This window comes from Culicoides brevitarsis, chromosome 2, assembly GCF_036172545.1.
Source record: "Culicoides brevitarsis isolate CSIRO-B50_1 chromosome 2, AGI_CSIRO_Cbre_v1, whole genome shotgun sequence".
Taxonomy (NCBI): domain Eukaryota; kingdom Metazoa; phylum Arthropoda; class Insecta; order Diptera; family Ceratopogonidae; genus Culicoides; species Culicoides brevitarsis.
The window spans coordinates 14,370,463-14,398,053 of NC_087086.1; the positions used below are offsets into that span (position 1 = coordinate 14,370,463).

A 27,591-nucleotide genomic window follows, 5' to 3' on the forward strand; every position below is an offset into this window, starting at 1 on the left:
CAATTTTTTTTTATTTTTATTAATTTTTCAGGTAAATCTTAATAAATTTACAAAGATCTTTTTTTTCTGATATTTTAATGCTATCATTAATTTTTTTTATAAATCACGTTTTTTTCTGCTTTATTTTACGCCTAATTGATTTTTTTCCTGTTTCGAAGTAGTAAAATTTACTTTTATTAAAAATTGCTTTGTTTACATTGAATTTTACGGAAATTGAAGGTTGTGACAAGTAAAGTGACATTTAAACGTTTGAATTTAATCAAAAAAATCTCATTGAACTTTTACAAAAAGTGAAACGCGTTCAAGCAAAAAATTCACGAAGAGATAAATTTCTCATCGACTCAGACTTTTCGGTTATCATCATCATACAATTTTTTTTTTAAATATAATTTCTCAATTTTTTTTTGTTTTTTTTGTTCCTTATCCAAAAAAATAAGAAAATGAAATGAAAAAAATTAACTTCTCAGCCTTCTTCATGTTTTTTTTTTTTTTTTTTTGATACGAGCACACACAGAATTCGAGACATTTACATGCTCATGTAACCGCGTGCCTGCGATCGATGACGAGCCACCAAGTAAGCGATCAAAACGACGACAACCAAAGCAGCCAACGAGATTCCGACGGCAATTGGGACAATATCGGGCGTTTCCATGGCATCGCAATCCTTGGCGGAGGAAAATTCGTGTGCGGTTTTTGTGTGGAAAGCTTCCAATTGGACGTGAGACAGGACAATTTGGGCGGGTGTTGCAGCTGCTGTGTCATTGGCGAAGATAGTTTGCTCCTTTGTGCAGTAGTAAGAACGGGTAATTGGCGTTACGAAGGTTTTGTTTGTGTAGTGAATGGTGATTTGGGGATCTGAAATGAAGAATTTTTGGGAAATTTTATTAGTTTTGAGGTTGAAAGTTGATTTTTTGTGATAAAATGAACAAATTTGGAGAAAAAAAATTATGAAATTTCAAAAGATTTTAAAAATATTGCAAAATTTTGGATCGAAAAGTTTCAAAATTAGTCAAATTTAGTAGAAAAAACTATTTTAAAAATTTTTGAAATAATTTTTATGATTTTTGAGTTATTTTTACAGTTCTAAATTAATTTATCTTTAATTTTTGAACCAAAAATCGACTAAATATTTTAAATAATTTTCTAAAATCTTTTATAAAATTTTTATAATTTTAAAAATAATCTTATTATTTTATTTGTGTATTGAATATTAAAAAAAAATAAAATTTTAATTTGTTTTAACGTCTCATGAAATTTTCTGTGGATTTTTTGCTTCATATTAGTGAACAAATTTAAAAGATGAAATTTTTACTTTCATATTTTAAATAAAAAAAATAAAAAAAAATTAATGAAAAGTTTTAATATGTAATTAATTTCTATTTAGGCCGTTCCAAATTTTTTTGATGTTTTTGTCCCAAAAAATGGGGGGGGGCAAAATAAAAAAAAAATTTTGAAATTTTTTTCATAAAAATGAAAAAATTTAAAAGTTTTTTCATTAAAAATAATTTTTTGGTCTTTTTTGGTATTTTTTCAAGATTTGGTACAAAACTTTAAAAAAATTAATATTTAAAAATTTAAAAATTTGAAAATTTTTATTTTTTTCAAATATTTTTAATAATTTATTGAGACGAAATTTTTTGTTAAAATTTTTTTGAAATAAAAAAATTTTGAAAATTAAAATTTTAAAACATTTTTAAAATCTTGAACTAAAATTTAACAAAAAACTTTAAAATGGTCAATTTTGATGAAATTTTTAACTTTTTTTTTTTATTTTGCCCCACTGTATTTTCGGCATTTGAAATGGGGCAGGGGAAAAAACATAGAAAAAATTTGGAGCGGCCTTAATTAATTAAAAACTTTAAAAAAATAAATATTTTTTAAAAATATTTTTCTGAATTTTTTTTTTTTAAATTTTCAAAATACATACTTCAGATTGGTTCTCAACAAAATTAATTTTTTATCAATTTCTTTTAATAATTTTAAAATTTCAGGTCTTTAAATTTTGAAATAATTTTTTAATTTTCCGATTTTTAACTATTTTTAAATTCATTTTAATTTTTTTAATAAAAAATTTAAAATTTTTAATAATTTTTTGTAAAAAACTCGTAATTTAATTTTTAAAAATTAATTTTTGAATTTTTATCTCAAAATAATGTTCCGAAATTAATTTTTTTTTTTGAAAATTGTTTGAAAATTAAAAAAAATAATTTTATGAAATTTTTTAACTCCAAAAATGTTATAAATCACGTATTTTTCAAAAAAAAAAAAAAAAAATAGAAAACTCACCTTTAGCACCCATCGCAGTTCCATCAAGAACAAACATCATGTCTGACAACTCAAAAGACTCCTTTTCCTTGAGGAAAGTAAGACTGAATGTACAATTCTCGTTCGTCTCGATCTTGATCATTTGCGTGGTATTTGTGCAAGATCCCTCCAAAACGCGAGATCCGTTCACTGGAATGTTGTGAGTTGTTTCTACGACTTTGTTTTCTACAAAAAAAAAGAGAAAAAAAAAGAAATTATGAATCATCGAAACCGCATGAATTGCAATCTGATAGCCTTTTGCAGACTCGACAAACATTTATACTGATAAGTCATATTCGTCGATTTTGTTGTTGTAAGAAGATTCTTTGTTATTTTTCCTCTTGTTCAACCTCAAAACGACACTTAATCACACATTGCACGAACAAACAAACAAGTTGACTCATCATTGAGAAATTTTAAATTTTTTTCTAGCTTACCGGTGTTGGTGTAGTTGAATTTCAGCTGGATGGCCATTTGAACGATGACACAAGTTTGGTTCGTTTTGGCGTCAGTGAAGAACCACGAGCCGGTTTGGGGCTTTGGCATGGGGCCCGGTTTGGGAGTTGTCGATGGAGGAGCCGGCGTCGGGGTTGTCGTCGATGCAGTTGTCGTTGAAGGCTTTTCAGTCGTCGTAGGTGTCGTCGTGGTTGGAGCTACCGTCGAAGAAGTTGTGGTTGGGACATCGCTCGATGACGTCGGATCGACTTCCGTGGTTGTTTCGGGCTTTGGCGTCGTTGTTGTGTGTTTCTTTTCAGGCAACACATCCTCACCTACGGGAAAAAATCACAAAAAAATGAGAAAGGTCAGTTGCCTGTTCGCGTGAAATCACAAAAAAAAGTGTCAAAAGCTGCCTTTTACGTCGTCGTCAAATTATCTTATTGTTGATAATTCAATTAAACTGAATGGGAATGTTTATTTTTTTGACGTCGTCGGTCGTTACGGCATTTATTATTATTATTTAGTGTCGCGATGATGATACCATCAATGACTAAAGTAGCTCAGAGATTAGAAAGATTACTTTTTTTTCCTATGAAGGAAGAACCTCGACTCGTAATTTATCGAAAATACTCCCCTCAAATAGAAATTATTTTTTTTTTACAAAAAAAATCATAAAGTTGAAAGATAACAATATCGCCTCGCCTTCGAGCACTTGATTATCTGGCTTAAAAAGCTCAAGCGATAAAGAAATTCACATTTTTGCATGCAGAAAAGTCATTTTTTCATAAATTTTAAACGAAAATTCTGGAAGCGAATTAGAAAAATAGACAAAGGGACACCATTTTGTCGTCGTCGTCCCGCATAAAATTCCCTCAATTAATTTATTGCTACTTGAAATTTCGGTTAAATAGTCAAGTAGCGAAAAAAAATTCGTTTAATTTTCGTTAAGCCGCTGTAATTAAGTAGAATTACGCAGCAAAAATGGAGATAAAAAAAAATTTACTCACAAATTGCTTGTCCGCATAGTAGAACGACAGCACTTAAAATCACAATTTGCTTATATTTTAACATCCTTGATGCCTTTTGATTTGTTTTGTGTTGCAGCAAGGGAATTTAACACTAATTAATGGCTTCCACGAAAAATTGTGTAATTTTTGTTTCTAACGAGAGAACCTTCCTCCTTCAAATTCTCTATTCTTCTAAAAAAATTTTTCTCTCGGTCCTCAAGTGAGACGATCGAAAGTGATGATGTTATATGGCGTCATTCATTTACGGCGTTGAAAGTTTAGGAGGGGGAAAGGGGGTCTTTATTTAAGATTTTTGGTTTGAAATTTTTCAAAAATAATCAAACTTTATGCTTTTAAAAATTTTTATTTAATTTAAAATTAGACCGTTTCAATTTTTTTTTTTTGAAGTTTTTGTTCCAAAAATATTTTTTTATTCAAAATGGGGTAATATTAAAAAAAATTTTTTGAAATACTTTTTCGTATAAAATGGCAAATTTTAAGTCAATTTTTATTTGTATAGGTAATATTTAAATTAAATATTATTCATTTTCTAATTTTTATGGTTTTTGTTTTTGCATTTGTTATTTTATCCTAAAATAAATATAGAACATTTCAAAGGAAAATTAAAAAAAAAATTGGAGACGATGGGGGATTTTAAAGATGGTTGAAATTTCCAAAATACAAAATGGATCCTGTTTTTAATGTAGAATAATTTTAGAATTTTAATTTTAAGTCACAAAGTCGTCTGTTTTGCATGTACCTATTTTTTAAAAACTTAATTTTAATTATATTCTTAAAAATAATTATCGATAATTCCTCACCTAATTTTTGGTAAAGTAAAAGAAATACGTCTTTTAATGTCTATTGTCTCTCTCAAAGTGAGGAGTAATCATTGAAATTGTGACTTTTACATAAAAAAAATTCTTAAAATGTTATTATCGTTTCGGTTGAAAATTTCATTAAGTGCAAATTTTTGAAATCTGCCAAAAAAACTGCGACGATTATCAATTTGAACCAACTCAAAATCGGATTATAATTTTGTTCAATTTTATAAGATTATTTTAAAGAGCCACTCAAAAAAATAACAAAATCTTATTCAGATGTTAATTTAGCATCTAAGAGATGCTTATTTGATCGCTGGCAACGCCAAATAAACACGTCAAGAAGTAAAACAAATTTCCCTCAAATGTTGATTATTCGCTTTGAAGGGCACAATTTAAACTTCTTTAGCAATTAAATTAACCTACCTAAAGGTGTTCATGACATAAATTTAACATCTAAATAAGATTTTGATGATAATTTCTTTAATAATTTCAGTATTTTAAAATGTAAACAATCAATTCAAATTTTTAAGTCAATAACTGGCAACTCGGTTTTTTGAGGTGTTCGAAATTGGTGAAGTCGCACTTTTTTTCGTCGCACTTTTTTTGCGACTTTTGGGAAATTTGGTGGCGCGACGATAATACTCGGGTGGATTTAAGTTTTTAAACGGATATTTCTTGTTCAAAAATAATTCAGTCAAAAAATTTTGAAAAAAAATGTGAACCCATTCTATAAAAAAATATTTACTGAAGAAAAAATTTTTGAAAAAAAGCTCAAAAATAGTAATTTTTGATGTAAATAAAATTTAACTTTTTTATTTGACCCCATTGAATTTTTGAAAAAAGAAAGAGAAAAAAATTATAAGACCAACATTTAAAGTTTTAATGGTATTTAAACTTATTTTTAAACCTTAATTCTTAAGCAGGGGTGGATTTTTTTCCAAAATATTACGGAAATCGTTAAATTCAGACAGTTTTAGATTTCAGGGGGGTGTGGGGGTCCGATTTCATCCGACGTCGTGAATGGATGACGCCATATCACTTTCAATCGTCTCATCTGAGGATGGAGTCACTATGGATTTCCACAGAAACCAGTCACGAGCCTCACTTTTTCATACTCCTCCTTGAATTAGCAGAAAGTTGCACAACAATCCCATGTCGCAAAAAAAATTTTCAAAAATTCACCGTTGAAATTATTTATTTTTCATCATTTTCATCCAATTTTCCTTTTAAATTTTAATTTTTTCTTCCTTAAATATTCAAAATTTATCTTTAAATTTCAAAATAAATCAAAATTTATTCAAAAAACCCACGAAAACTGGCAAAAATTAATGACACATCAAAAAAGCCCGGTACCAATGTACGTGGAAGTAAAGCGAAATTCGACTCATTTGAAACGCGTTTAAAGGAAAGAAGACAAGTGTCACCAAAAAAATCAAGGTAAATATGAAAAATAATCGAAATTTATCGCCAAAAATATTCCAAATCTCTCCGCGAGTCCCACGTCCATCGAGGCATCGTGGAAAATTTCCCCAAAATATGTTAGTTTATCGGAAAAATCGCATTAAAAAAATTATGCTTCGGTCATTCGGTAAAATTTCCAATATGGCAGTCGCTACTTCGTCCATTGTTTGTGGGAAAAATAAATTTTAAACTTTTTTTCGGAAAATTACCGATTTTTTCGCATTGAATTTCCAAAAATTCTCGTTAAAAATTATTTTTAATGAAATTTTAGTATTTTTCCATGATTTTCTACCGAAAATTCCCGCAAATGTCAAAGCGAGCCATTGACTTTCCATGTGTTTGCCCCTATTTTTTAGCAAAATTATCACTTTCATTTGCGGCTTTTTTCCCTAAACGACACCCAAGTAATGTCAAAATCTTTTTTTCACTTGTAGATTTTTTAAAGAAGCGATATTTTATCAAGAGAAAAAACCAGAGAAATATTCAAAGTGAAAGAAATTGAGAGAAGACCACATTTAAAAAAAAAAAATTATCAAAAAAATTGCTGAACAAATGTTAGTCAGCCCAGACAAAGAAACAGTTGAAAGAGAGCGTTGCTACTTTGGGTAGTGACCTTTAAACAAAGAACAAAAAAAACAATTAAAAACATTTCATTAATGAAAATATAAACCAAACATTATACAAAAAATTATCATAAAGACATTCTTTAAAAATAAAAAAAATATTTTTTAAATAAGTTATACAAAAAAAGTGGTGTAAATAAAGCAAAAAATAGCATTCACAATCTTATTGCATAAAAAAAAATAAATAAAAAATATTAGAAAAAGTGTATAGATTAAAGGGAAAAGTACTAAAAATATATACAAAATTTTCGTGAAACCTGCCAAGTCATTATGATGACCGAAACCATGAACACAAACCACATCAATAAACAGAAATTGAAGTAAGTCAGCTCCCAAAAAGCATTTCCTGCCTCCTTTTTCTTAATCTTAATCATTTATTTAGTGTCTTTGATATTCTTTCAAGTAGCGAAGTCAGAATGGACGACCCCGGATGGAAAGCCAAACTCAAGATACCACCAAAGGACACCAGAATTAAAACAAGTGTAAGTATTTTTGGCCCAAAATTGTGTCAAGCCTTTCGATATTTTTTCAAATTCTTCGAGTTAACGGAAGAAAGTGAGCACTTTGAGAGGCTAGAGTAAAATTTTTCAATGTTAATCACGAAATGTGTCCTTTTGCGAGACATTTTTTCGTTTCATCATCACGAAGACATTTAAATTTTTATGAAATTATTTTTTATTTTATGAAAATTTATTTTAAAAAATTTATGAAATTTTTTTTAAAAGTTAATAAATTTTTTTTAAAATCTCAAATTTGATAAAAATTTCATAATTTCGCAATAAATTAAAAGTTTTCATCATTCATTTCATTGTTCAATTTTTTTCTCAAATCAATTTATTAAAATTATCATTTTTTCTTAGTATTTTTATGAATTTGCAAATTTATAAAAATTTTTTAAAAATAATTATTTTAAATAAAATAATAAAAAAAAATAAAATAAAAAAATTAATAAAATTAAAATTAAAAAAATAAAATAAATAAAAAAAAATAAATAAAAAAATAAATGTATAAAATTAATTTTCACAATTTTTTCATGAATTTTTACGAATCTTATGATTTGAAAAAAAATTAAAAATAATTTTAAAGATAAAAAAATTGAATTATATGAATTAAAAAAAATTAAATTAAATTAAATTTTGAAGCAAAAAAATCATAAATTTCTCAAAAAGTCTTCCAATTAATAAATCTTTTACATTTTTTTATTTTATATTTTTTTTAATTAATTAATTTTAAAAGCTATATTTTCATAAAATAAAAAAAAATATTTTCATAAATTTTTATAAAAAAAATCATAATTTTTACAAAAAAAAAAAAATAATTAATAAATTTATAAAAATAATTAAATTTAAATAATTTTTAAAAAATAAATTTTTAATTAATTTTTGATTTTTTTTTCCGCAGGATGTGACAGATACTCGGGGCAACGAATTTGAAGAATTTTGTCTAAAACGCGAACTGCTAATGGGAATTTTCGAAAAGGGCTGGGAAAAGCCGTCGCCAATTCAGGAAGCCGCCATCCCCATCGCCTTAGGTGGTCGCGATATCTTGGCACGTGCCAAAAACGGCACCGGCAAAACAGGTGCCTACAGTATCCCCGTGCTCGAGCAAGTAGACCCCACAAAAGACTACATACAGGCCCTCATAATTGTGCCGACGCGCGAATTGGCCCTGCAAACGTCACAAATCTGCATCGAGCTGGCAAAACACATGGAAATCCGCGTGATGGTCACCACGGGCGGCACCAATCTCAAAGACGACATTATGCGGATCTACCAAAAGGTTCAGGTAATTATCGCGACGCCGGGGCGCATTCTCGATCTCATGGACAAGGATGTCGCCAACATGTCAAATTGCCGCATTCTCGTGCTCGACGAGGCCGACAAGCTGTTGTCGCAGGACTTCAAGGGCATGCTGGATCATGTTATCTTGAAGTTGCCGCGCGAACGACAAATTCTGTTGTTTTCCGCAACATTCCCCATCAGCGTCAAGAACTTCATGGAAAAGCACTTGCGGGACCCGTACGAGATTAACTTGATGGAGGAGCTCACGCTGAAGGGCGTCACGCAGTACTATGCGTTCGTGCAGGAACGCCAAAAGGTCCATTGCCTCAATACGCTTTTCTCCAAGTTGCAAATCAATCAGTCGATCATTTTCTGCAACTCGACGCAACGTGTCGAGCTGTTGGCGAAGAAAATCACCGAGCTCGGCTACTGCTGCTACTACATCCACGCGAAAATGGCACAAGCGCACCGGAATCGCGTTTTCCACGATTTCCGAAGCGGCCTTTGTCGCAACTTGGTATGCTCAGATCTGTTTACGCGCGGTATCGATGTGCAGGCTGTGAATGTCGTTATCAACTTTGACTTCCCCAAAATGGCAGAAACTTACTTGCATCGTATCGGTCGCTCAGGACGTTTTGGACATTTAGGTAAGAATGCATTTTTTTTATTTTTTGCCTTTCGATATTATTTCAAATTCTTCTGATCCGCGAAGAAAGTGAGCACTTTGAGAGGCTAGAGAAAAATTTCAATGTTAATCACGAAATGTGTCCTTTTGCGAGACATTTTTTCGTTTCATCATAACGAAAACATTCAAATTTTTTAAAAAATAAAATTTCTTTCAAATGTGATTAAAATTTAAAAAAAATAATTTCAATATTTTTTTTATACAAATTATTTTTAAAAAATTTTATTTTTTTATTTAAATTTTTTCATTTTAATTGTTAAAACATTAAAGGGTGAATTAAAATTTTATTTTTTCAAAAATAATTGATTTTTTTTTCAAATAAAATTTAATTAAATTTTAAAAACCGGTCGAATTTATTAAAAATAAAAATATTTTGACTAATTTTTTTTTAATTTTGAACATTTTTTGCATGAATTTATCAAAAATAAATAAATACAAAAAAATTTCAATAATTTACTTAAAAATTAAATATTTAAAAATTTTAATTAATGAAAATTTGAATTATTGATTAAAAATTATCATAAATAAATTTAGAATTTTTTATTATTATTTTTTTAAAAATTAATTTTTTCCAATTTTAATCATATTTGAACATAATTTTCCGTTAAACTTATTTATATTCCAAAAATTAAAAAAAAATATTTTTTAAAAAGTGAACAAAGGTTAAATTTTTTGAACAAAATAATTTTTTAAAAAATTTTAAAAAAATTTTTGCATGAATTAAAAAAAAAATTATAATTAAAAATAGGTTTAATTAATAAATTAATTTAATTTTTTCTTATTTTTATTTAAAAATTAATATAAAAAAATTTAGAATTTATTTATTTTTTAATTTAAAAAAATATTTCTTATTTTTATCACATTTGAACAAAATTTTCGTTTGAAATTCCAAAAATTAAATAAAAATTTTTTATTATTATTTTTTCAGGTATTGCCATCAATCTAATTACCTATGAAGACAGATTTGATCTGCATCGTATCGAGAAGGAGCTTGGCACTGAAATTAAGCCAATACCAAAAGTAATTGACCCCGCTTTATATGTTCCTAATGCCGACAGCAATTCGAGTAAAGATGGAGAGGAGCAAGGCAACGTCAGTAAATAAAAGTCAAAATCTACAAAAAATTACAACAACAACAACATCTATAACAACAACAACAGTCAATAATGTAAAAAAAAATAACAACATCGATTGTAAATTTTTCGCGTCGCATCACAGTCATATAAAAATGTGATAACAGCGACACCACACTGTACTGTACGTATGTAAGATTTTTATTATAACTCATATATAATGCATAATTATTTTATCAAAGACATGAACTTTACAAATAATTGTGCGTCGCACATATTAAGAAAAAAAAAACAAAAATTAACCGAAAGAAGTCCTTGAAAAATTGAAGAAAAAACAAGAAAATTTGTAAAAAATTAATTTGGACTCTTTCTAGAAGAAAATCTGTGAAAATAAGTCATAAAGTTGCTTTTCTCTTCAACATTTTTTTTTGTTACGTATGAAATCCGTTTTTAATATTAACAAGCAATATGTTAAATTTTTTCCTTAATTTTTCTCAAAAACAAGTAGATTCAAACAATTTTTGTGAATTTTATGAAAATTATTAATTTTTTTTAAATTACCTCACTTTTTGTAGCAAATAACATCAATAATAATAAAATAACAAATAAAGCATGAACTGTAGAACTCCGAAAAAAACAAAAATTTACATAATAGCGTTGTAATTATTTGACAAAGCTGTAAAAAAAATAAATAATTAAAGAAAAAATGGAAAAGGAGCAAGATGAATGACCAAAATTTGTACATAAATTATAAGGAGGGAAATAAATTTAGAATTTTTGATCACTTTGTCATATGGTTATGGTCTTATTATGTACTTCAAAGTATATAGACGAAAAATGCTTTAACAAAAAATGAAATAAACAAAGAAAATTATGTGAAATGTATAAAAAAAACCAACAGATTTATGTAAAAAAATCAACTTTAATGGAATGAAATCTTTTTTAAAAGATAAAAAAAAACTTTTACACTGAAAAAATTATTATCAGAATTTTCTCATTAATTAATGAATATTTTTTTTTCAGAAATTTGTAATTATTTTGATATATTTTCGGGTTCAAGCCCTTGAAAAAAATTGTAAAAAAAATATTTTTGTCCCGTAAAGTTCTTGGATTTAATGAAAAAGGCGGAAAATGAAGAAAAAATGAAAAATAAAATAAAAATAATCTAAAAATGTTAACAGGACAAAAAAAAAATCAAAAAATTACAAATTTCTGAAATTTAAAAAAATATTCAAGTTGTCATATTTTTTAAAAAAATGTCTTTCTAATTTTCATCCAACTTCCAATAAAAAATATTCTTTGCAACTATCATCAAGAAGACAACTAATAATAAAAATTGTGAAAATTTGTGTGAATGAGAATGAATGAATGTAGGTGTTGTATATTTCTCAAAAAAATATACAAAAAAAACAACAACTGAATAAACAAAATTTTTGCAGTTTACTTAAAACAAAAAAAAAAGTCAATGGAGATGCTGCAAATATTCTTGACATTCTCTAAAAGTAAAAAAAAATGAAAAATAAACGGAGAATGTGCTATAAAAATTTGTTTTTGTCTCTTTTTGTGAGACGTTTCAGATAGTGAACAGAGAAAAGTCATAGAAGAGTTTCGTTTCATGCAAAAAAAAAAAAAAATCATATTCATATCTGATCAAATTCTTCATTCAAAATACATTCTTACGACATTTTTTAATTTAAAACAAAAAATAAAAAAGAAGAAAATTGTGATAAAAAATGACGAAAACACGCGGCACCGTTGCTACCACCGACAAAATCATGAATCTTCCGCGTGATTTTTCCTAAATTTACATCTTTAAAGAAAAGTACCTGTTTATCATTAAAACACCAATATAAACAACGTTCGTCGATGCAAAAAAAAATCAATGTGAATATTTTTTTCGCATTGCATTGCTTTCGAACATAGTCATTAATTAAAAAAAAAATTGAGAAAAAATAAAGTTAAAAAATTTTAGATTTTGAATTTTTTTTAATAAAATTTTCATTTTCTAAAATTTTTTAACTAATTTTTTCTCAATTTTTAAATTTAAAAGATTCATGTAGATCAAAGATTGGGAAAATTTTCAACAATTTCAAAATTTGTTTAATTTTTATTTATTTTTTTTTTTTGTGATATTTTCACTTTTAAATTAAATATTTAATTTTTTCTCAAATCGAAATTGGTTTAAAAAAATATTTTTTTTAAATTTATAGCAAAACTCAATCTTTGATCTTTTAATTTGGCCAAAAAATAAATTTCTTGTTTTATAACATTGTTTCATGTCTCGATGTCTGTCGTTAGGAAATTAAAAAAAAAGAATCGATGATACAAAAAAGCAATAAATACGAACTCCAACAACAAGAAATTAATTAAAAATTAAAATTTTGCTATAAAAAAAATTGTGTGAGTATTGAAATTATTATTTTTTTTAAAATTTTTTCAATGAATTTAATGCTTTAAATAAAAAATAATGAGGGCATGTCAAAGAATTAATATTTAATTAAAGAAAAATAAGACAATTTTTACTCAAATTGAGCGAAAATTGGAATTTTCGGATTGTGATAAATATTAAAAAATACAATAAAACGAATGAAAAAGTTTTTAATTCATTGAAAAAAAAATTAAAAAAAAAAATAATAATTTAAATACTTGCGAAAAAACAAAAAAAAAAACTTTTTTTTTTGTTCTGACCATCATTTTATGTTTTACTTTACCATTTTTTTTATTTGAACGAAACAATTATTTTTAAACATTTTTTTATCCGAAAAATTTTCTGAATAAAAAATGTTTAAAAATAATTGAAGGTCTGTTGGATAATGTCTTAGACTGAAAAAAAAAATCATGGATAAGAAAGACATTATGAGCCCAAAAAATAAAGAAAAAAAAAAATACAAAAAAAAATATTCAATACTGAAACTTTCTAATATTTCGCACAGTCACTCAGTTCTAAATTTAATATTAAATAAATATTTGTTAAAATTATTATTAAATATTAAAGTCAGGAAAAATGCAGGTTTTAGTTGTAATAGTTAGTAAAAATTTAAACCAGGGAATTATTGTCAAGTTTTTTTTTGATATTCTTAATTAATAATGAAATAATTTATGTTACAAAATTCAAAAAATTGTTAAAATTAAAAAAAAATAAATTTTTGTCCAAAATCAGTATTGAAAAAAAAAATGTTTTTTTGAATTAATTTATTTCAGTTTTTATATAAAAAAATATCAAAAGGTAAGTAAATATTTTTTTTTCAAATAATTTAATTTTTTTTATTTCTTTTTATTTAAGTTTATTAATTATTATTTTATTAATTAAAATTTATTTATATAAAAATTATTTTTTTCAAATTTTATAAAAAAAGATACCTATTTAAGTTATTTCATTTATTTATTTTATTTTCTTCATTTTTTAATTTATCTTTTGCTATTTAATTTATTTTTAAAATTTTTATTTTTTTTATTTATTTTTTTAATTTAATTTTTTTGACAATTGAGTAGTTCTAAAACCCATTAATTCATAAATTAAAATTTAATTAAAAAAAATAAATAAATAAATTTGAATCCCTTATTTTTTACAAAATTAAACCTAAAAAAATTAAAATATTTTTTTTTTTTCAAATTTTTATTAAATTTTGTTAGTTTAACTTTTAAATGAATGAAAAATATTTTAAAGATTTAAAAAAAATTTTTAAAAATTTAAATTAAAGAGTAAAATTTTAAAAAAATAATTTTTGTGAATGCTAATTTTTTTTAACTCTTATTATTATTTAAATTAAATTAATTAATTATTTATTTTAAATTTTTTGTCGATTTAATTTTTTTTGTTTTAAAAATTTCCCATTTTTTATCAACTTTGCAACAATTTTCCAAGAAAACCTTTTAAAACCCGTTTTAAAAAAGTAGCAAACCGCCATCCACATCGCCTGGAAATCGGCTTAAAAAGTGAGAAAAAGCTTAAAAATTAGAATTATTCCGCATACGCTCAAAAATGTCAACAATTAATCAACCAGCAACGAACAAGTACTTCGGGAAGCGCAGTTCAATTGCATTTCAACGCGAGAAATGAGAGAAAAAGTACGGTGAACTTCTTACGAGAATTAAAACTGTATCGACGACAACATCCTTACTTGGAATTCGAGCGTATTGATATCAAAAGTGCCGCATAAATCAATTATTATTGCTAATTGAAGTTAATTTCTCGGTTCACGTGAAGAAGAAGAAGGAGATTTGCTTCTCGCCGTTTAATCAAACAAAAATTAAAAATATCGCGATCGCAGAAAAAAATACATTCCAATACTCTCGCATGACTATATTGGCAGCAATTTAAAAGTAAATTAAAATGTGCGGAAGGTATGCGACTCTCTTGTTTGTTTATTTGTGTTATCGATCAATCGAAGTAACACTTTTAAACACTCCGAAAGAATTTTTTTGACGAAAATTATCAATTACATCGACAAAAATTGCTTTTTTTTACTGAAATTCCTTTGAAAAAAAATTTAAAAAAATTATCAGTAGCTTTTTTCGATGTTCTTGGACACACTTTTGTCTAGTCAAAACTCTTGTTTTTCGTAATTTACGACTTTTGATGAGTTTTTTATCTGACGTTGACAAGATCCTTACCGTTAAACGTCTAAATTTATGTGAATGACCACCGATCGATTAAGATCTCGTGTCTTAATTGTTTAATCTAGCTCCTTTTTTATTAAATTAGGGAATTTTGGGACAAAATAAATGATTTCTTGGTAAAAAAGGACAAAATTAGGTCTTATCTTAATTGTTTATTTACCTTTCTTGTCACCTATGTTGGGATCTTTTTGAGTCCAAACAAAGTTTTGAATGAATTTTTGTGTCTATGAACGCAACGTATGGAAGGATGGAGCAAAAGCAAAAGTGCAATAATGTTTTTTTTTTGTATGAGAATGAAGACATGAAGTGCAAGACGAGAGTTATCTAATCGAATTAGAGCAATATTGCAGTGAGAAACAATGAATTATAGGACTTTTGGGACAATATTGTTGTTGAACCAGACGGATTTTTTGCTAAAGTTTTTATTGTTTTGATAAAAATGACGTAAAAAAGTTTGTCTTGTGTCGATTTTATGTTTTTAGAGGGAATTTTGGGTTGCAGAGTCTCTTGAAGTTTAATAAAAAGGACATCAGGGCATCAAGAAGTCGTCAAATCGAAAGTATTTTGAATCAATTGTGATCGGAAGTTATCAATTTGACTAAGGAACTTATTTTTAATTGATTTCGTTACTTTATGAAGACAATTTCAAATATAAAAAATACTAGCGAAAAGCTTGTTTTTGTTATTTTTCAGAAAATTTTCTTTGCTTCAAAGCAAATGGTTAACAATTAACTTAAAAATTTAAAATAAAGCAGAAAAATTGTTTTTTAATAAAAAAAATTTAAAAAAATAAAAAAATAAAAAAAAAAAAAAAAATTCAAAAAAAAAATAACAAAAAAATAAATTTAAAATTAAAATAAATAATTTTTTTAATTTTATTCAAATTTTTTTTATAAAATTTTTAAAAAATTAATTTGAAAGTTATAAAAAAAATTAATAAATTAAAAATTAATTAATAGGTAAAGATTATTAAAAACATTTTCAAACTACTTTAGATCTTTATTTTTATTTAATTTAATTATTTATTATTTTTTAAATTTATTTAGCTAGACGAATAAATTAAATATTTTTATTTTTTTGTCCAATGAGAATTTTCATATGACCAAGAAATAAAAAAATAAATAATTTTAGTATTTCTTTGTTTGACGTTTTTTAAACGCTTTTGGATGTTAAACGATTAAATTTCACATTTAACAATTTTTCTTTAAATTTAATTTTTTTTCTCGTTTTTTTTTATTTTTTTTTTTGTTATGTGACTAATATCTAAATTTTTTATATAGAGACGTCTTATTAAACCAAATTTACTTAGCTTTTTTTTTTTAAATTTTTATTGTTTATGTTTTTTTTAACGATGTAAATAACAAAAATGTTTATGTTTAATTTATATTTTTCTGTCTGAATTTTTTCGACTAAAACGGACAAAAAAAAATATTAAGCCTTGTAAATAAAAAATTTTTAATTTAATTAATTTTTCTTTATTTTATTAAACCAAATTTTTAAGTAAGAAAAATTAAAACAAAGAAAAAAATTAAAAATTTAAAAAAAAAAAAAAATAAAAATTGTTCAAAAATAATTTTGAAAAAAAAAAACAAAATATCTTAGCAATGAAGAAATTATTTTTTTATAATTATTTTTCAATATTTTTTTATTATTTAATTTCAATAAAAATGTTATGAAATTACCAGAAATATTTAATTTTTAAAAAATTTCCCAAGAGAAACTTTTTCTTTTATTTCCTTTCATTTTTTCAAACAAAAAAAAAGTAATCATAATAACATCAAAATATTTCTTTTTTTTGTATAAATAAACAAAAACAACACTTTTTTCATTGTATTCCAGAACAAAAAGAAAATTTCAGCAAACAACGAGAGAGAAAGAGTAAGAGCCTCGCAACAATAAAGCACCTGATTTGTGGTATATTAAAATATTTTATTGTTCAATCGTGTGAAATTCTTCTTTGTATCTTCCTCTCAATAAAAAAAACACACAAATTGAAAAGAAATTAACAAAACACAACAAACAACAAAAAAGGGCAAAGAATAGAAGTTAAAAAGAAGCAATTTTAAAATTATCTTTTTTTTGCCTTCTACTTACATAAATTCCGTAAAAGAGTTAGAACAGGAAGTTTTTACGTAATTTCTGAATTCTGAATAAAAAAAAATAATTGTAAAAATTTTACTTTTTCAATAATTTAAATAGCTTTAATTTTAATGGTAAAAAAATTAGTCTAACACACAAAAAATTAATCGAACGCAATTTTATCGACTTAAAAGTTCGTTCAAGGCATTTATGTACGTTTGCGCCATTTGAAGTGTTTCGTATTTGCTGAGCTTCCGATCGTGTCCGAGCGATGGAACGACGTCTCTCAATCGTTCAAAGGCATCATTCAGGCTGTTCATGCGTCTCCGTTCTCGGGCATTGGCTGCCAAACGTCTTCGTCGCATCACTTCCGGTGCAATTGGCTGCGAAAAATTCAATTTGTCCATTTCCGAGTCGGAATTTCCGTGACACAATTTTTTATTTTGCGCCTTTTTCGTGGATTTTTTTCGTTTTTCCCCAATTTCTTGATTGTTGAAATTAATTTGGTCACAATTGTTGTTCGTTTCGAACTTTTCGCCATAATTCGGGGTAAAATTCGCGTAATCCGGATATCCATCGTGTTGGGAAAAGTAAAAACTATCAGGACTCGATCCGGAAAAATATTCGTCCGAAGCACTTGATTCACTGTAAAAGTTGTTGGGGAAATTGTTTCGTTGCACGGAGCTTTGGCGTAATAAAAATTGGTTGTAATTGCACGGTTCTTGATACATTTTGTTGTTCTTTTCTTCTTGGCAGCTAATTCACTACTGATTACAAACTGATCTTTCTCACATCATTTTATGTATTGTACCTGCGATCATCTTTCTTCGTGTTACACATTTTTCTTCGTTCTTCGTTCCTTTTATTCGGTACTTCACTCAGATGTGCTCCGATCAATGAAAAGTTGAGGGATATAATTAAAAAAAAATGTAACAAAAGGAGGCATTTTGTGGAGAAAAGAAGTTTGTGGCGATCGCATATGTTGCAATTTATGAATAAAAAAATTGAGAACTTTCTTTTTCTTTTTTTTTCGAACAATTAAATTTTGTCTAGTTGTTGATCCTTTAGGGAAAAGTGAATGATTTCGTGAATTAATTTGTTTTTAAATTTTATTTTAATATATTTTGTGAATTTAATTAATTAATTTAATTTTTTGTAATAATAATATTTTAGGGTTTTCAGCCGATCTTGGAAAAATTTTTGGTAAAATTTGAAATATTTTATTAAAAAAAAAACAAACAAATTTAAATGAATTTATGATTTTTTTGAAAAAATTAAAAAAAATCTTGACATTTCTTTTTTTTATGTAAATATTTTATTGTATTTATTTTTTTATTTATAAATTCGTAAAAATTTTTGTTTTTTTAAATTCTAAAAATTTTAAATTCAATGTACATTTTAAATTCTCAATTTAAAAATGTCAAAGAAATTTTTTTTTCAGTTTCAATTTTTTTGCAGTTTTGAGTTATAAAATGATTAAAAATGATAAATTAGAGCTCTCTGACAAATTTTTATCCATTTGGAGCAAGATTTGACAAAAATTGGCTTTGACACAGTTTTTGATTTAGTTTTGCTCTTGATTTAGTTTTCAAAACAAAACTATGTCAAAGGAAACATTTTTTTTTCAGTTTCAATTTTTTGGCAGTTTTGAGTTATAAAATGATTAAAAATGATAAATTGTCAAATTTTTAATTTGGAGCAAATTTGACAAAAATTGGCTTTCAGTTTTTCAGTTTTGCTCTTGATTTAGTTTTCGAAATAAAAATATGTCAAAGAAATTTTTTTTCAGTTTTTGCAGTTTTGAGTTATAAAATGATTAAAAATGATAAATTAGAGCCCTCTGACAAATTTTTATCCATTTGGAGCAAGATTTGACAAAAATTGCTTTGACACAGTTTTTGATACAGTTTTGCTCTTGATTTAGTTTTCAAAACAAAACTATGTCAAAGAAAATTTTTTTTTCAGTTTCAATTTTTTGGCAGTTTTGAGTTATAAAATGATTAAAAATGATAAATTAGAGCCCTCTGACAAATTTTTATCCATTTGGAGCAAGATTTGACAAAAATGGCTTTGACAGTTTTTGTGTTTTTTTGCTCTTGATTTAGTTTTTAAAACAAAACTATGTCAAAGAAAATTTTTTTTTTCAGTTTCAATTTTTTGGCAGTTTTAAGTTATAAAATGATTAAAAATGATAAATTAGAGCCCTCTGACAAATTTTTATCCATTTGGAGCAAGATTTGACAAAAATGGCTCTCGATATGATCTTGATATAGTTTTCAAAACAAAACTATGTCAAAGAAATTTTTTTTCAGTTTCAAAAATTTTTATTAAAAATTTTTATTTTTGACACAGTTTTTGACACAGTTTTTGATTTAGTTTTGCTCTTGATTTAGTTTTCAAAACAAAACTATGTCAAAGAAAAATTTTTTTTTTCAGTTTCAATTTTTTGGCAGTTTTGAGTTATAAAATGATTAAAAATGATAAATTAGAGCCCTCTGACAAATTTTTATCCATTTGGAGCAAGATTTGTCAAAAATTGCTTTGACACAGTTTTTGACACAGTTTTTTTGCTCTTGATTTAGTTTTTAAAACAAAACTATGTCAAAGAAATTTTTTTTCAGTTTTAAATTTTTAGCAGTTTTAAGTTATAAAATGATTAATTAAAAAATATATTAAAAAATCTGTTATACAAGAAGTTTTCAACTTCAAAAATATATCATTTATATTCGTCAAGTTTTGAACTAAACAAGAGCCTTGTGGTAACAAATTTAGTTTTCAAAAAAACAAAACTTGATTATAAAGGATTTATGTCAAAGAAAAAATCCTTTATATTTTTTTTTTCAGTTTCAATTTTTTGGCAGTTTTAAGTTATAAAATGATTAAAAATGATAAATTGAGCCCTCTGACAAATTTTTATCCATTTGGAGCAAGATTTGACAAAAATGGCTTTGACACAGTTTTTGACACAGTTTTTTGCTCTTGATTTAGTTTTCAAAACAAAACTATGTGAGTTTTTTGCTCTTGATTTAGTTTTCAAAACAAAACTATGTCAAATATTAAATTTTTTTTTTCAAAATTTTTTGCCTGTCTTACCCAGTTATAAAATGATTAAAAATGATAAATTAGAGCCCTCTGACAAATTTTTATCCATTTGGAGCAAGATTTGACAAAAATGGCTTTGACACAGTTTTTGACACAGTTTTTGATTTAGTTTTCAAAACAAAACTATGTCAAAGAAATTTTTTTTTTCAGTTTCAATTTTTTGGCAGTTTTGAGTTATAAAATGATTAAAAATGATAAATTAGAGCCCTCTGACAAATTTTTATCCATTTGGAGCAAGATTTGACAAAAATGGCTTTGACACAGTTTTTGACACAGTTTTTTGCTCTTGATTTAGTTTTCAAAACAAAACTATGTCAAAGAAAATTTTTTTTTTCAGTTTCAATTTTTTGGCAGTTTTGAGTTATAAAATGATTAAAAATGATAAATTAGAGCCCTCTGACAAATTTTTATCCATTTGGAGCAAGATTTGACAAAAATGGCTGTGACACAGTTTTTGACACAGTTTTTTGCTCTTGATTTAGTTTTCAAAACAAAACTATGTCAAAGAAATTTTTTTTTTCAGTTTCAATTTTTTGGCAGTTTTAAGTTATAAAATGATTAAAAATGATAAATTGAGCCCTCTGACAAATTTTTATCCATTTGGAGCAAGATTTGACAAAAATGGCTTTGACACAGTTTTTGACACAGTTTTTTGCTCTTGATTTAGTTTTCAAAACAAAACTATGTCAAAGAAATTTTTTTTTTCAGTTTCAATTTTTTGGCAGTTTTAAGTTATAAAATGATTAAAAATGATAAATTAGAGCCCTCTGACAAATTTTTATCCATTTGGAGCAAGATTTGACTAAAATGGCTTTGACACAGTTTTTGACACAGTTTTTTGCTCTTGATTTAGTTTTCAAAACAAAACTATGTCAAAGGCAAATTTGATTTTTTAGAGTCTTGACAAATTTTTATCCATTTGGAGCAAGATTTGACAAAAATGGCTTTGACACAGTTTTTTTAGTTTTGCAAAATTTTTTAGCAGTTTTGAGTTATAAAATGATTAAAAAATATTTTATTATTGTACCCCGCCTCGCATGAAAATCATCATGGAACAAAAAATGAAGAAATTAAATTAATTCGCCTAACTAAATCTATCACTAATTTTTTTAATTTCCACCAAATAACTAAAAATAAGAATCCTTTTCAAAAATAAAAAAATTCTTTTTTTTTCCTTAAACTTTTGATTTAATTTCATTCAACGACCGTTTTCTGTCACCTTTCATAGCTCCAAAAAAAAATCATCAACAGTAAATTACGAAGGATTCCTCGAATGCACTAAAAAAACGCATAAATATCACAAAATACTTCAACAGACAGAACAAATGTTACGGTTGGTTAATTATCAAACCAAAAGCTATGCGACGCGTGCCTCCTACACCAAAAACCATCTGTACACCGACAACAAATACCTTCGTGGTGCGTAATTTACTGAAATATAAACTTTTTTTTTCTACCCCTCTTCCAACATTTATCCTAGCTAATGTTGCCGTTTTATGACGATGATGATACTTTAAGTGATGGAATGATGCGCTATGGTAGTTTTTTAAAGCATAATTAGAGGCTCGATCGACGAAGCGTGTGTTTGGCGTTGGGGTACATACGTAATGACTCAGCTGCTCAAAAAAATCATCGAGATCGAGGAAGGGTAAGTGAATTGTAACTGTAGCATAGAAAATTGAGAATAAATAAATAAACGCTAATTAATAAACTCGAAAGTCGTCAATTGAATGTAATGAAGTGTAACATTCAATAAACAAATAATAAAAAAAATGGTCAGTAAAAAAATATTAAAAATAAATTGAACCTTTATAATTTTTTTTTAAAGCAAAAAATTATTTTTTGAAATAAAAAAATTATTTTAAAATTAATTTCAAGAGTTAAAAAAATAATTAAGGTAAAATAATTTATTGAATTTAATTTAAATGTTTTTAATTTTATTTTTTTTAAATTATTTTTTTTAAATAACTTTAAATAATAATTTTTTTTATTTATTTTTTTTTTTAATAAAAATTTAATTAATTTTTTTCTTTTGATTTCTTTTTTATTTTTAAATTAAATAATTATAATTAATTAAATCATGAAATTAAAATTAAATAAATTAAAAATTTTAATTAAATTTAAGAATTTCATAAATATTTATTTAATTTGATCAGTTTTTAAAATTAATTTAACAAAAAAAAATTCTAGATTTTTCAAGAATTTTTTAATATTTTATGAGTAAAATGAGTAAAAATTTAATAAAACATTTTAAATTTTAATTTAAAAAATATTTTTCGTTTAAAAAATTTTAATTTTTTTCAAAATCAATTAAATTTTTTTTCAAGTTAACATTTTAAGGTCAAAAATAATTTTTAAAAAATTTTAAAATTGCACTTGCCTCATTTTTAAACTAAATTCTGTTCATCATTTATAAAAAAAACTTAAAAATTCGTTAAAATCTTTGGTTTTATTGCTTATCCTTTGTAAAAAAAAAAAATAAATCACTCTGCTTAACTAACTAATATCGGTTCTCATTAATGTCACTTTTGTGCGTAAACAAAGAATATCCTTGCTCATCGACACCTCTCTCCAACAGGTCACACAACGCTCCGATATACGTTTGCGCCATCTGAAGCGTCTCGAATTTGGATAATTTCTGATCGTCACCCAGGGTCGGCACAACTTCCCGTAATTTGTTAAAAGCCAAATTTAAGCCGTTCATTCGTCGTCGTTCCCGAGCATTCGCTGCCAATCTTCGTTTTTTCATGACATTCGGCGATGGCGGAGACTGTTTTTGCGTTGTTTTCTGTTTTCCGCGTTTTCCTTTGTTCGAGGCTTTGACCGGAGTTGAAGATGCCGTCGACGAACTTTTTTCGTAAAATGAGTTATCTTTGCTGTAATTATCGTCTTCGCCCAATTCCAGCAGCTCGTAAGAGTCGTACAAGTTTGGATCGTCTGACGAATGACTTCCGTAGTGCTGGGGATACATTTGGTGCGAGTGTCCATTGTCATCCGACGACGAAAAAGGCGAAAAAGTTTTTAATGAAGAAATTTCGTCGTAATTTGTCGTGTATAAACGCGTTGGAGTTGTGTTCATTTTTTTTTTTTTCGTTAAATTAAATCGATTTTTATCCGACGAGTGCCAAAGTTGAACTGAATTAAGTATTTTTCAGTGTTTGTGAGCAAGTCCTGTGATGCGATCGTAACATATGGTGTCGCACACGATCGCTGTTGGTGTGATGCTATGTTGAAAAGAACGAAAAGTGAGGTAAAAAAGGGACGATCCGTTGTTTTGTTGGTGAAGAAGGGATACTTAATTAATGCAATTTGTAATGTAGATTTGGTTTTGTTTCGTGAATTGGAATGACGAAGAGAGAAAAAAAATAGAAAAATTATTATCGTCAAGTTGTTAATGTAGTTTTTGACCTTTGGAGAAATTTTAAAATTTTTAATTAAGAAATTTAATAATTTTTTTTTATTTTTTAATTATTTATTATTTTATGGAATCATTTTTTAAAATTTATTTTATTAAATTTTTATTTTTTTTATTTCAAAAGCTTTATTTTTTTTTTTAAATATTTTAAATAAAAATAAAATTTTTTCAAATAATTATTTTAAACTTATAAATTTCATAAAAATATTTAATAAAATTATCAATTTTAAATTAATGATAAAAATTTTAAAAGTTTATAGTAAAGTTTTAATTTTCTGATATAACATAATTTAAAAAATTAAATAAATTTCAAAAAATTTTACCCATGTACTTTTTAATAAATTTTCTAATATTGTTGAAATTAAAAATTAAATTAAATTCAAAATATTAATTTTTTTTCAAACGGTCAAAAAATTAATATCATACATAAATAAAGTTTAAAAAAAATTAAATTAAAAAAAAAATAATTTTAAATATTTTTAACTTAAAAAATTTATTAAATGAAATAAAATTATTTTTAATTAAAGAAAATTAATTTAATTAATTTTAAAATTTAATTTTAATTTTATTAAAAAAATTTTTAAGATTTATTTTAATTGAATTTTTTATTTAAATTATAAATATTTAAATAATATTTAAAAATATTTAATAATAATATTTAATATAGTTTTTTTTAATTTTCCATATTTTCTTGAATCCAGTCGATGTAAGAAGACACAAGCGTGAATACGCCAGTGAATCCTTTGCTTCCACAAGGAATTTTTCCCCATGAAACGATTCCAACAACAACATTTTCCTCTCCAACTTTTTGTGCCAATGGACCGCCGCTATCTCCTGAACAGACAGATTTGGAGCCATCTAATTCACCGGCGCAGACATTTTTCTTATCATAAGGACTCGAGTCCCATATTTGGAAGCAAACTTTTTCGGTGTGGATCGGAATAATTGCTTTCTAAAAAAATATTTAAAAATTAATAAAAAATTTAAATAAAATTTTTAAACAAAAAAAAAATTAATTTTTAAATTTAATTAAATTTGGAAAAATTTCAATTAAAAAAAATCTTACTTGAAGAACATCAGGATAAGTTGGGAAAAATTCTCGACTTGTAGATCCCCATCCCGAAATAACAGCTGCACCTTCAGGATAAACTCCACTTTCCGGCAAGGCAATCGTTTGAACAAATTCATTCAACACAAAAGGCTTATCAACTTTAATGAGTCCAATGTCATAAGGTCCAACTTTTCCGGGATATTTTTTGTGAACGATGAATTTTTCAATCTTTCGACGTTGTTCGTTCACGCTTGGCTTGGCGATGTTATGAGCACCAGCAACGACGACGGATCCTTCGGGAACTATGCAATGTCCAGCAGTCAAAATGTAATTTTCGTTCAAAATGCTTCCGCCGCAGTGATGGGTGCCTTTCTCGGATCGAATACTAATTTGGTACGGAAATTCGTGAGGAGCGGCATCTTCGCCGCCAACAACTCGTTGAAGGGGATTAGCGAGCACGGATGCAAAAATTGCGGAGGCGACGAGAAGAGAAGTGAATACTTTCATTTTTGCTGGTTTAGTGAGAACTGATATCGATTGAGGGAACTCGACTTGCTTTTATATCGATCTAATCGGGAAATGGAAAGTCCCACTTGCGAATTTTGATGAATGAATCGCAGTCTTATCTCGCACTTGAGGGTTTTCGAAATGTTTCTCGAGTACAATTTACGTTTGACGTAAGTTCATCGACACTCGTTGGAAACATTGAAGAAGTTATTTCCATCGGAAGTTTGGTTTGGTTAATTGAAAAGGAATATCCGGTGAAAATATGTAAGTCAAATTTCAATTTTCTTAAAAAAAATTAATTAGGCCACTCCAATTTTTTTTTTGTTTTTTTCCATGTCCCATTTAGTCGAAAATCCTGTCTCATTGGATAAAAAAAGAATAAAAAAAAAGTTAAAAATTCATCAAAAATGACCGATTTTGGATGTTTTATTTCCCACTCGTTTCATTTAAATCCAATTTTATAAAAAATAAAAAATAAATAAAAAATAATTTAAAAAAAATAATTAAAATTAATTATAAATTAAAAATTAATTTTGCACTTTTTGTCACAAAATATTATAAATTATTCTAAAAATATCCAAAAAGCGCTTAAATTATTTTATTTTTGAATTATTCTATTATTTTTCTAGTTTTTTTAAAATAAAATAATAATCTAAATAGTCAATATTTGAATATCGCTTTTCGATAAAGAACTGAAATTGTTCAAAAATATGTATTTCGTTCTTTGAATTTAAAAATTTTTAAGTCTCGGAACCGGAACCGGGTACCCGGTTTCTAATTCCCGTCCCGAGAACTGTCTTCAAAAAATACCCGGGAAATTGAAGTCTCTAGATGCAACTTCTAAAGTTGTACTGACCTAAAATCTCGTTAAAGGAGAATTGTTCCCTAAATTTTTAGCTCTTAAAAATTAACAAAAATCAACAAAAAAAATTTAATTAAAATACAATTTAGTGTTCAATTGAAAAAACTAATAAGTAAAACTGCATTTTAAACTTTAAATTAAAGGATTCACGCTACAAAAAACGGTAAAAAATGAAAAATATAAATTTTGAGGTTATGTTTCTTGAAGCTTTGTCACTTATAAATTATTTTTTTTTAATTTCACAGGATTTTTCACAAAAATGAGTTCTCCAGACGATTCCATAGAGAATTTGTGTCAATCTATGAGCGATTTAAGTAAGTTCTTACCCTTATTTGCTTCAAAATTTTCGTTAAAACATCAAAATTTCAACAGATATTGACGACATTCCGCTCACTTTGATGGATTTGAACAACGATTGCTTGCTTCTCATCATGGATTACTTGGATCTTTTGGAACTTTTGAATATTCGCAAAGTTTGTCAACGTTTTCATGCCTTGGCAGATCGTTGTCGTCACAAATATTATGGATTACAATCATGCAGTCATCAAGACAAAGCAGTTTTGAGCAGCATTCTCGAATATTCGGGTCCATTTATGAAAATGCTGCAAATTCATGGCAACAATTTATCATTAGAGGCGATTTTGAATCTTTGTCCGAACATCGAAAGATTAGAATTTGAAGAATTTCGGTTTGCGGGAAGCTCGAAAGTTGTGGCCACGCAGTTGAAATACTTGGAAATGACATTTTGCGAATTCGATGATGACTTTGGTGAACGTTTTGAAGGCATAACACTTGAAGCGTTGCTAGTTGACGGCAATGACTACATTACCGAAAAGTTTTTTCTACACTTTTCTGATTTGAAGTATTTGAAAATCGGTCGCTGTGCAGGCGTATGCGAAAAATTCTCGCAAATTCTCGTGAAAAATCCATCTTTGGAGGGATTAGACTACTTTTCGTTTTTAAATCAGCAAATTCTCGATGATATCATGAAACATGCAACCAACCTGCAAGTATTGAAAATCGTTTGCGCGTTTTCTGTGCCATCCATCAGCTGTTTAAGTGATTTGTTGCATTTGAAAAGCCTTTCTTTGAGCGTCGTAAGTTTGATGGAATCGCATGAATTGAATGAAGTCAATTTATTGTTGGCGAAATTACGCAACAAAAATCAACTGGAGCATCTTAACTTGTGTTATGGCTGGAGCACCGGAATAACTTTGGACGAAATCACAAAAATGACGAATTTGCAGAGTTTGTATTTGGATCTTAAGACCCCTATTGACATGACAAAGATACAAAAAATGCCGAAACTCGAAGTTTTGACCTGCATTCCGCGACATGCGATAAAAGATTCGATTATTTTGGGTCTCGTGAAAGCAATGAAGAGTCTAAAGGCATTAAATATTCCGAGCATGAGTGTATCTTTGCAATTCTTGAAGAAGTTGATTATTTTGTTGAAAGAACAAAATCGTCAAAATTTTGGATTAGATGTTAGATCCTTTTTTGTTCATCGGGCAAAAGAAAAAAAGCTGGAAGCGTTGCTCAAAGCAAATCAGAAATTGCTGAAAATTTCATACCAAATGTCAATTGAGTAAAGATCAAGTTGATCAATTTTTTTTTTGTAGGATTCTTGAAACTGAAATAAAGAATGTTTAATTTTTTAAGAAAAAAAAAACATAGTATCTCCTCGTCAAATATTTTTTAATTAAATTTTATGATCCTAAAATTAATATTTTTTATAAAATATTTTTTTGATTTTAGG

General features: G+C 26.4%; 5 protein-coding genes across 7 annotated transcripts; 1 reads left to right on the top strand and 4 right to left on the bottom strand.

Annotated features, from left to right (window-relative positions):
• Positions 1–22: 22 nt before the first annotated feature.
• LOC134829492 (lysosome-associated membrane glycoprotein 1-like) lies at positions 23–3,951 on the bottom strand. Its single transcript, XM_063842571.1, has 4 exons — positions 3,750–3,951; positions 2,742–3,074; positions 2,287–2,490; positions 23–855 (listed from the first exon to the last, which is right to left on the bottom strand). Exons 1-4 carry the CDS (start codon positions 3,811–3,813, stop codon positions 527–529), a joined length of 930 nt encoding a protein of 309 aa, XP_063698641.1. The 5' UTR covers positions 3,814–3,951; the 3' UTR covers positions 23–526.
• A 2,018-nt stretch (positions 3,952–5,969) lies between these two features.
• On the top strand, positions 5,970–11,124 carry LOC134832637 (ATP-dependent RNA helicase me31b). 3 transcript variants are annotated; one of them, XM_063846730.1, is made up of 5 exons: positions 5,970–6,010; positions 6,469–6,977; positions 7,040–7,139; positions 8,059–9,085; positions 10,052–11,124. In XM_063846730.1, the coding sequence occupies exons 2-5, from the start codon at positions 6,928–6,930 to the stop codon at positions 10,225–10,227; spliced, it is 1,353 nt and encodes a 450-aa protein (XP_063702800.1). In that variant the 5' UTR covers positions 5,970–6,010; positions 6,469–6,927; the 3' UTR covers positions 10,228–11,124. The 3 variants fall into 3 exon arrangements, with proteins under 3 accessions (XP_063702800.1, XP_063702801.1, XP_063702802.1); XM_063846731.1 differs by having other exon boundaries at positions 7,061–7,139; XM_063846732.1 differs by having other exon boundaries at positions 7,064–7,139.
• Positions 11,125–17,074: 5,950 nt separating this feature from the next.
• LOC134828548 (helix-loop-helix protein ngn-1-like) lies at positions 17,075–17,626 on the bottom strand. The gene has a single exon (XM_063841524.1). The coding sequence runs from the start codon at positions 17,624–17,626 to the stop codon at positions 17,075–17,077; it is 552 nt and encodes a 183-aa protein (XP_063697594.1).
• Positions 17,627–22,497: 4,871 nt separating this feature from the next.
• On the bottom strand, positions 22,498–23,076 carry LOC134828549 (protein lin-32-like). The gene has a single exon (XM_063841525.1). The coding sequence runs from the start codon at positions 23,074–23,076 to the stop codon at positions 22,498–22,500; it is 579 nt and encodes a 192-aa protein (XP_063697595.1).
• Positions 23,077–23,977: 901 nt separating this feature from the next.
• On the bottom strand, positions 23,978–24,980 carry LOC134830996 (trypsin-1-like). The gene is made up of 2 exons (XM_063844621.1): positions 24,479–24,980; positions 23,978–24,364 (listed from the first exon to the last, which is right to left on the bottom strand). The coding sequence occupies exons 1-2, from the start codon at positions 24,968–24,970 to the stop codon at positions 24,086–24,088; spliced, it is 771 nt and encodes a 256-aa protein (XP_063700691.1). The 5' UTR covers positions 24,971–24,980; the 3' UTR covers positions 23,978–24,085.
• Between the last annotated feature and the right edge of the window lie 2,611 nt (positions 24,981–27,591).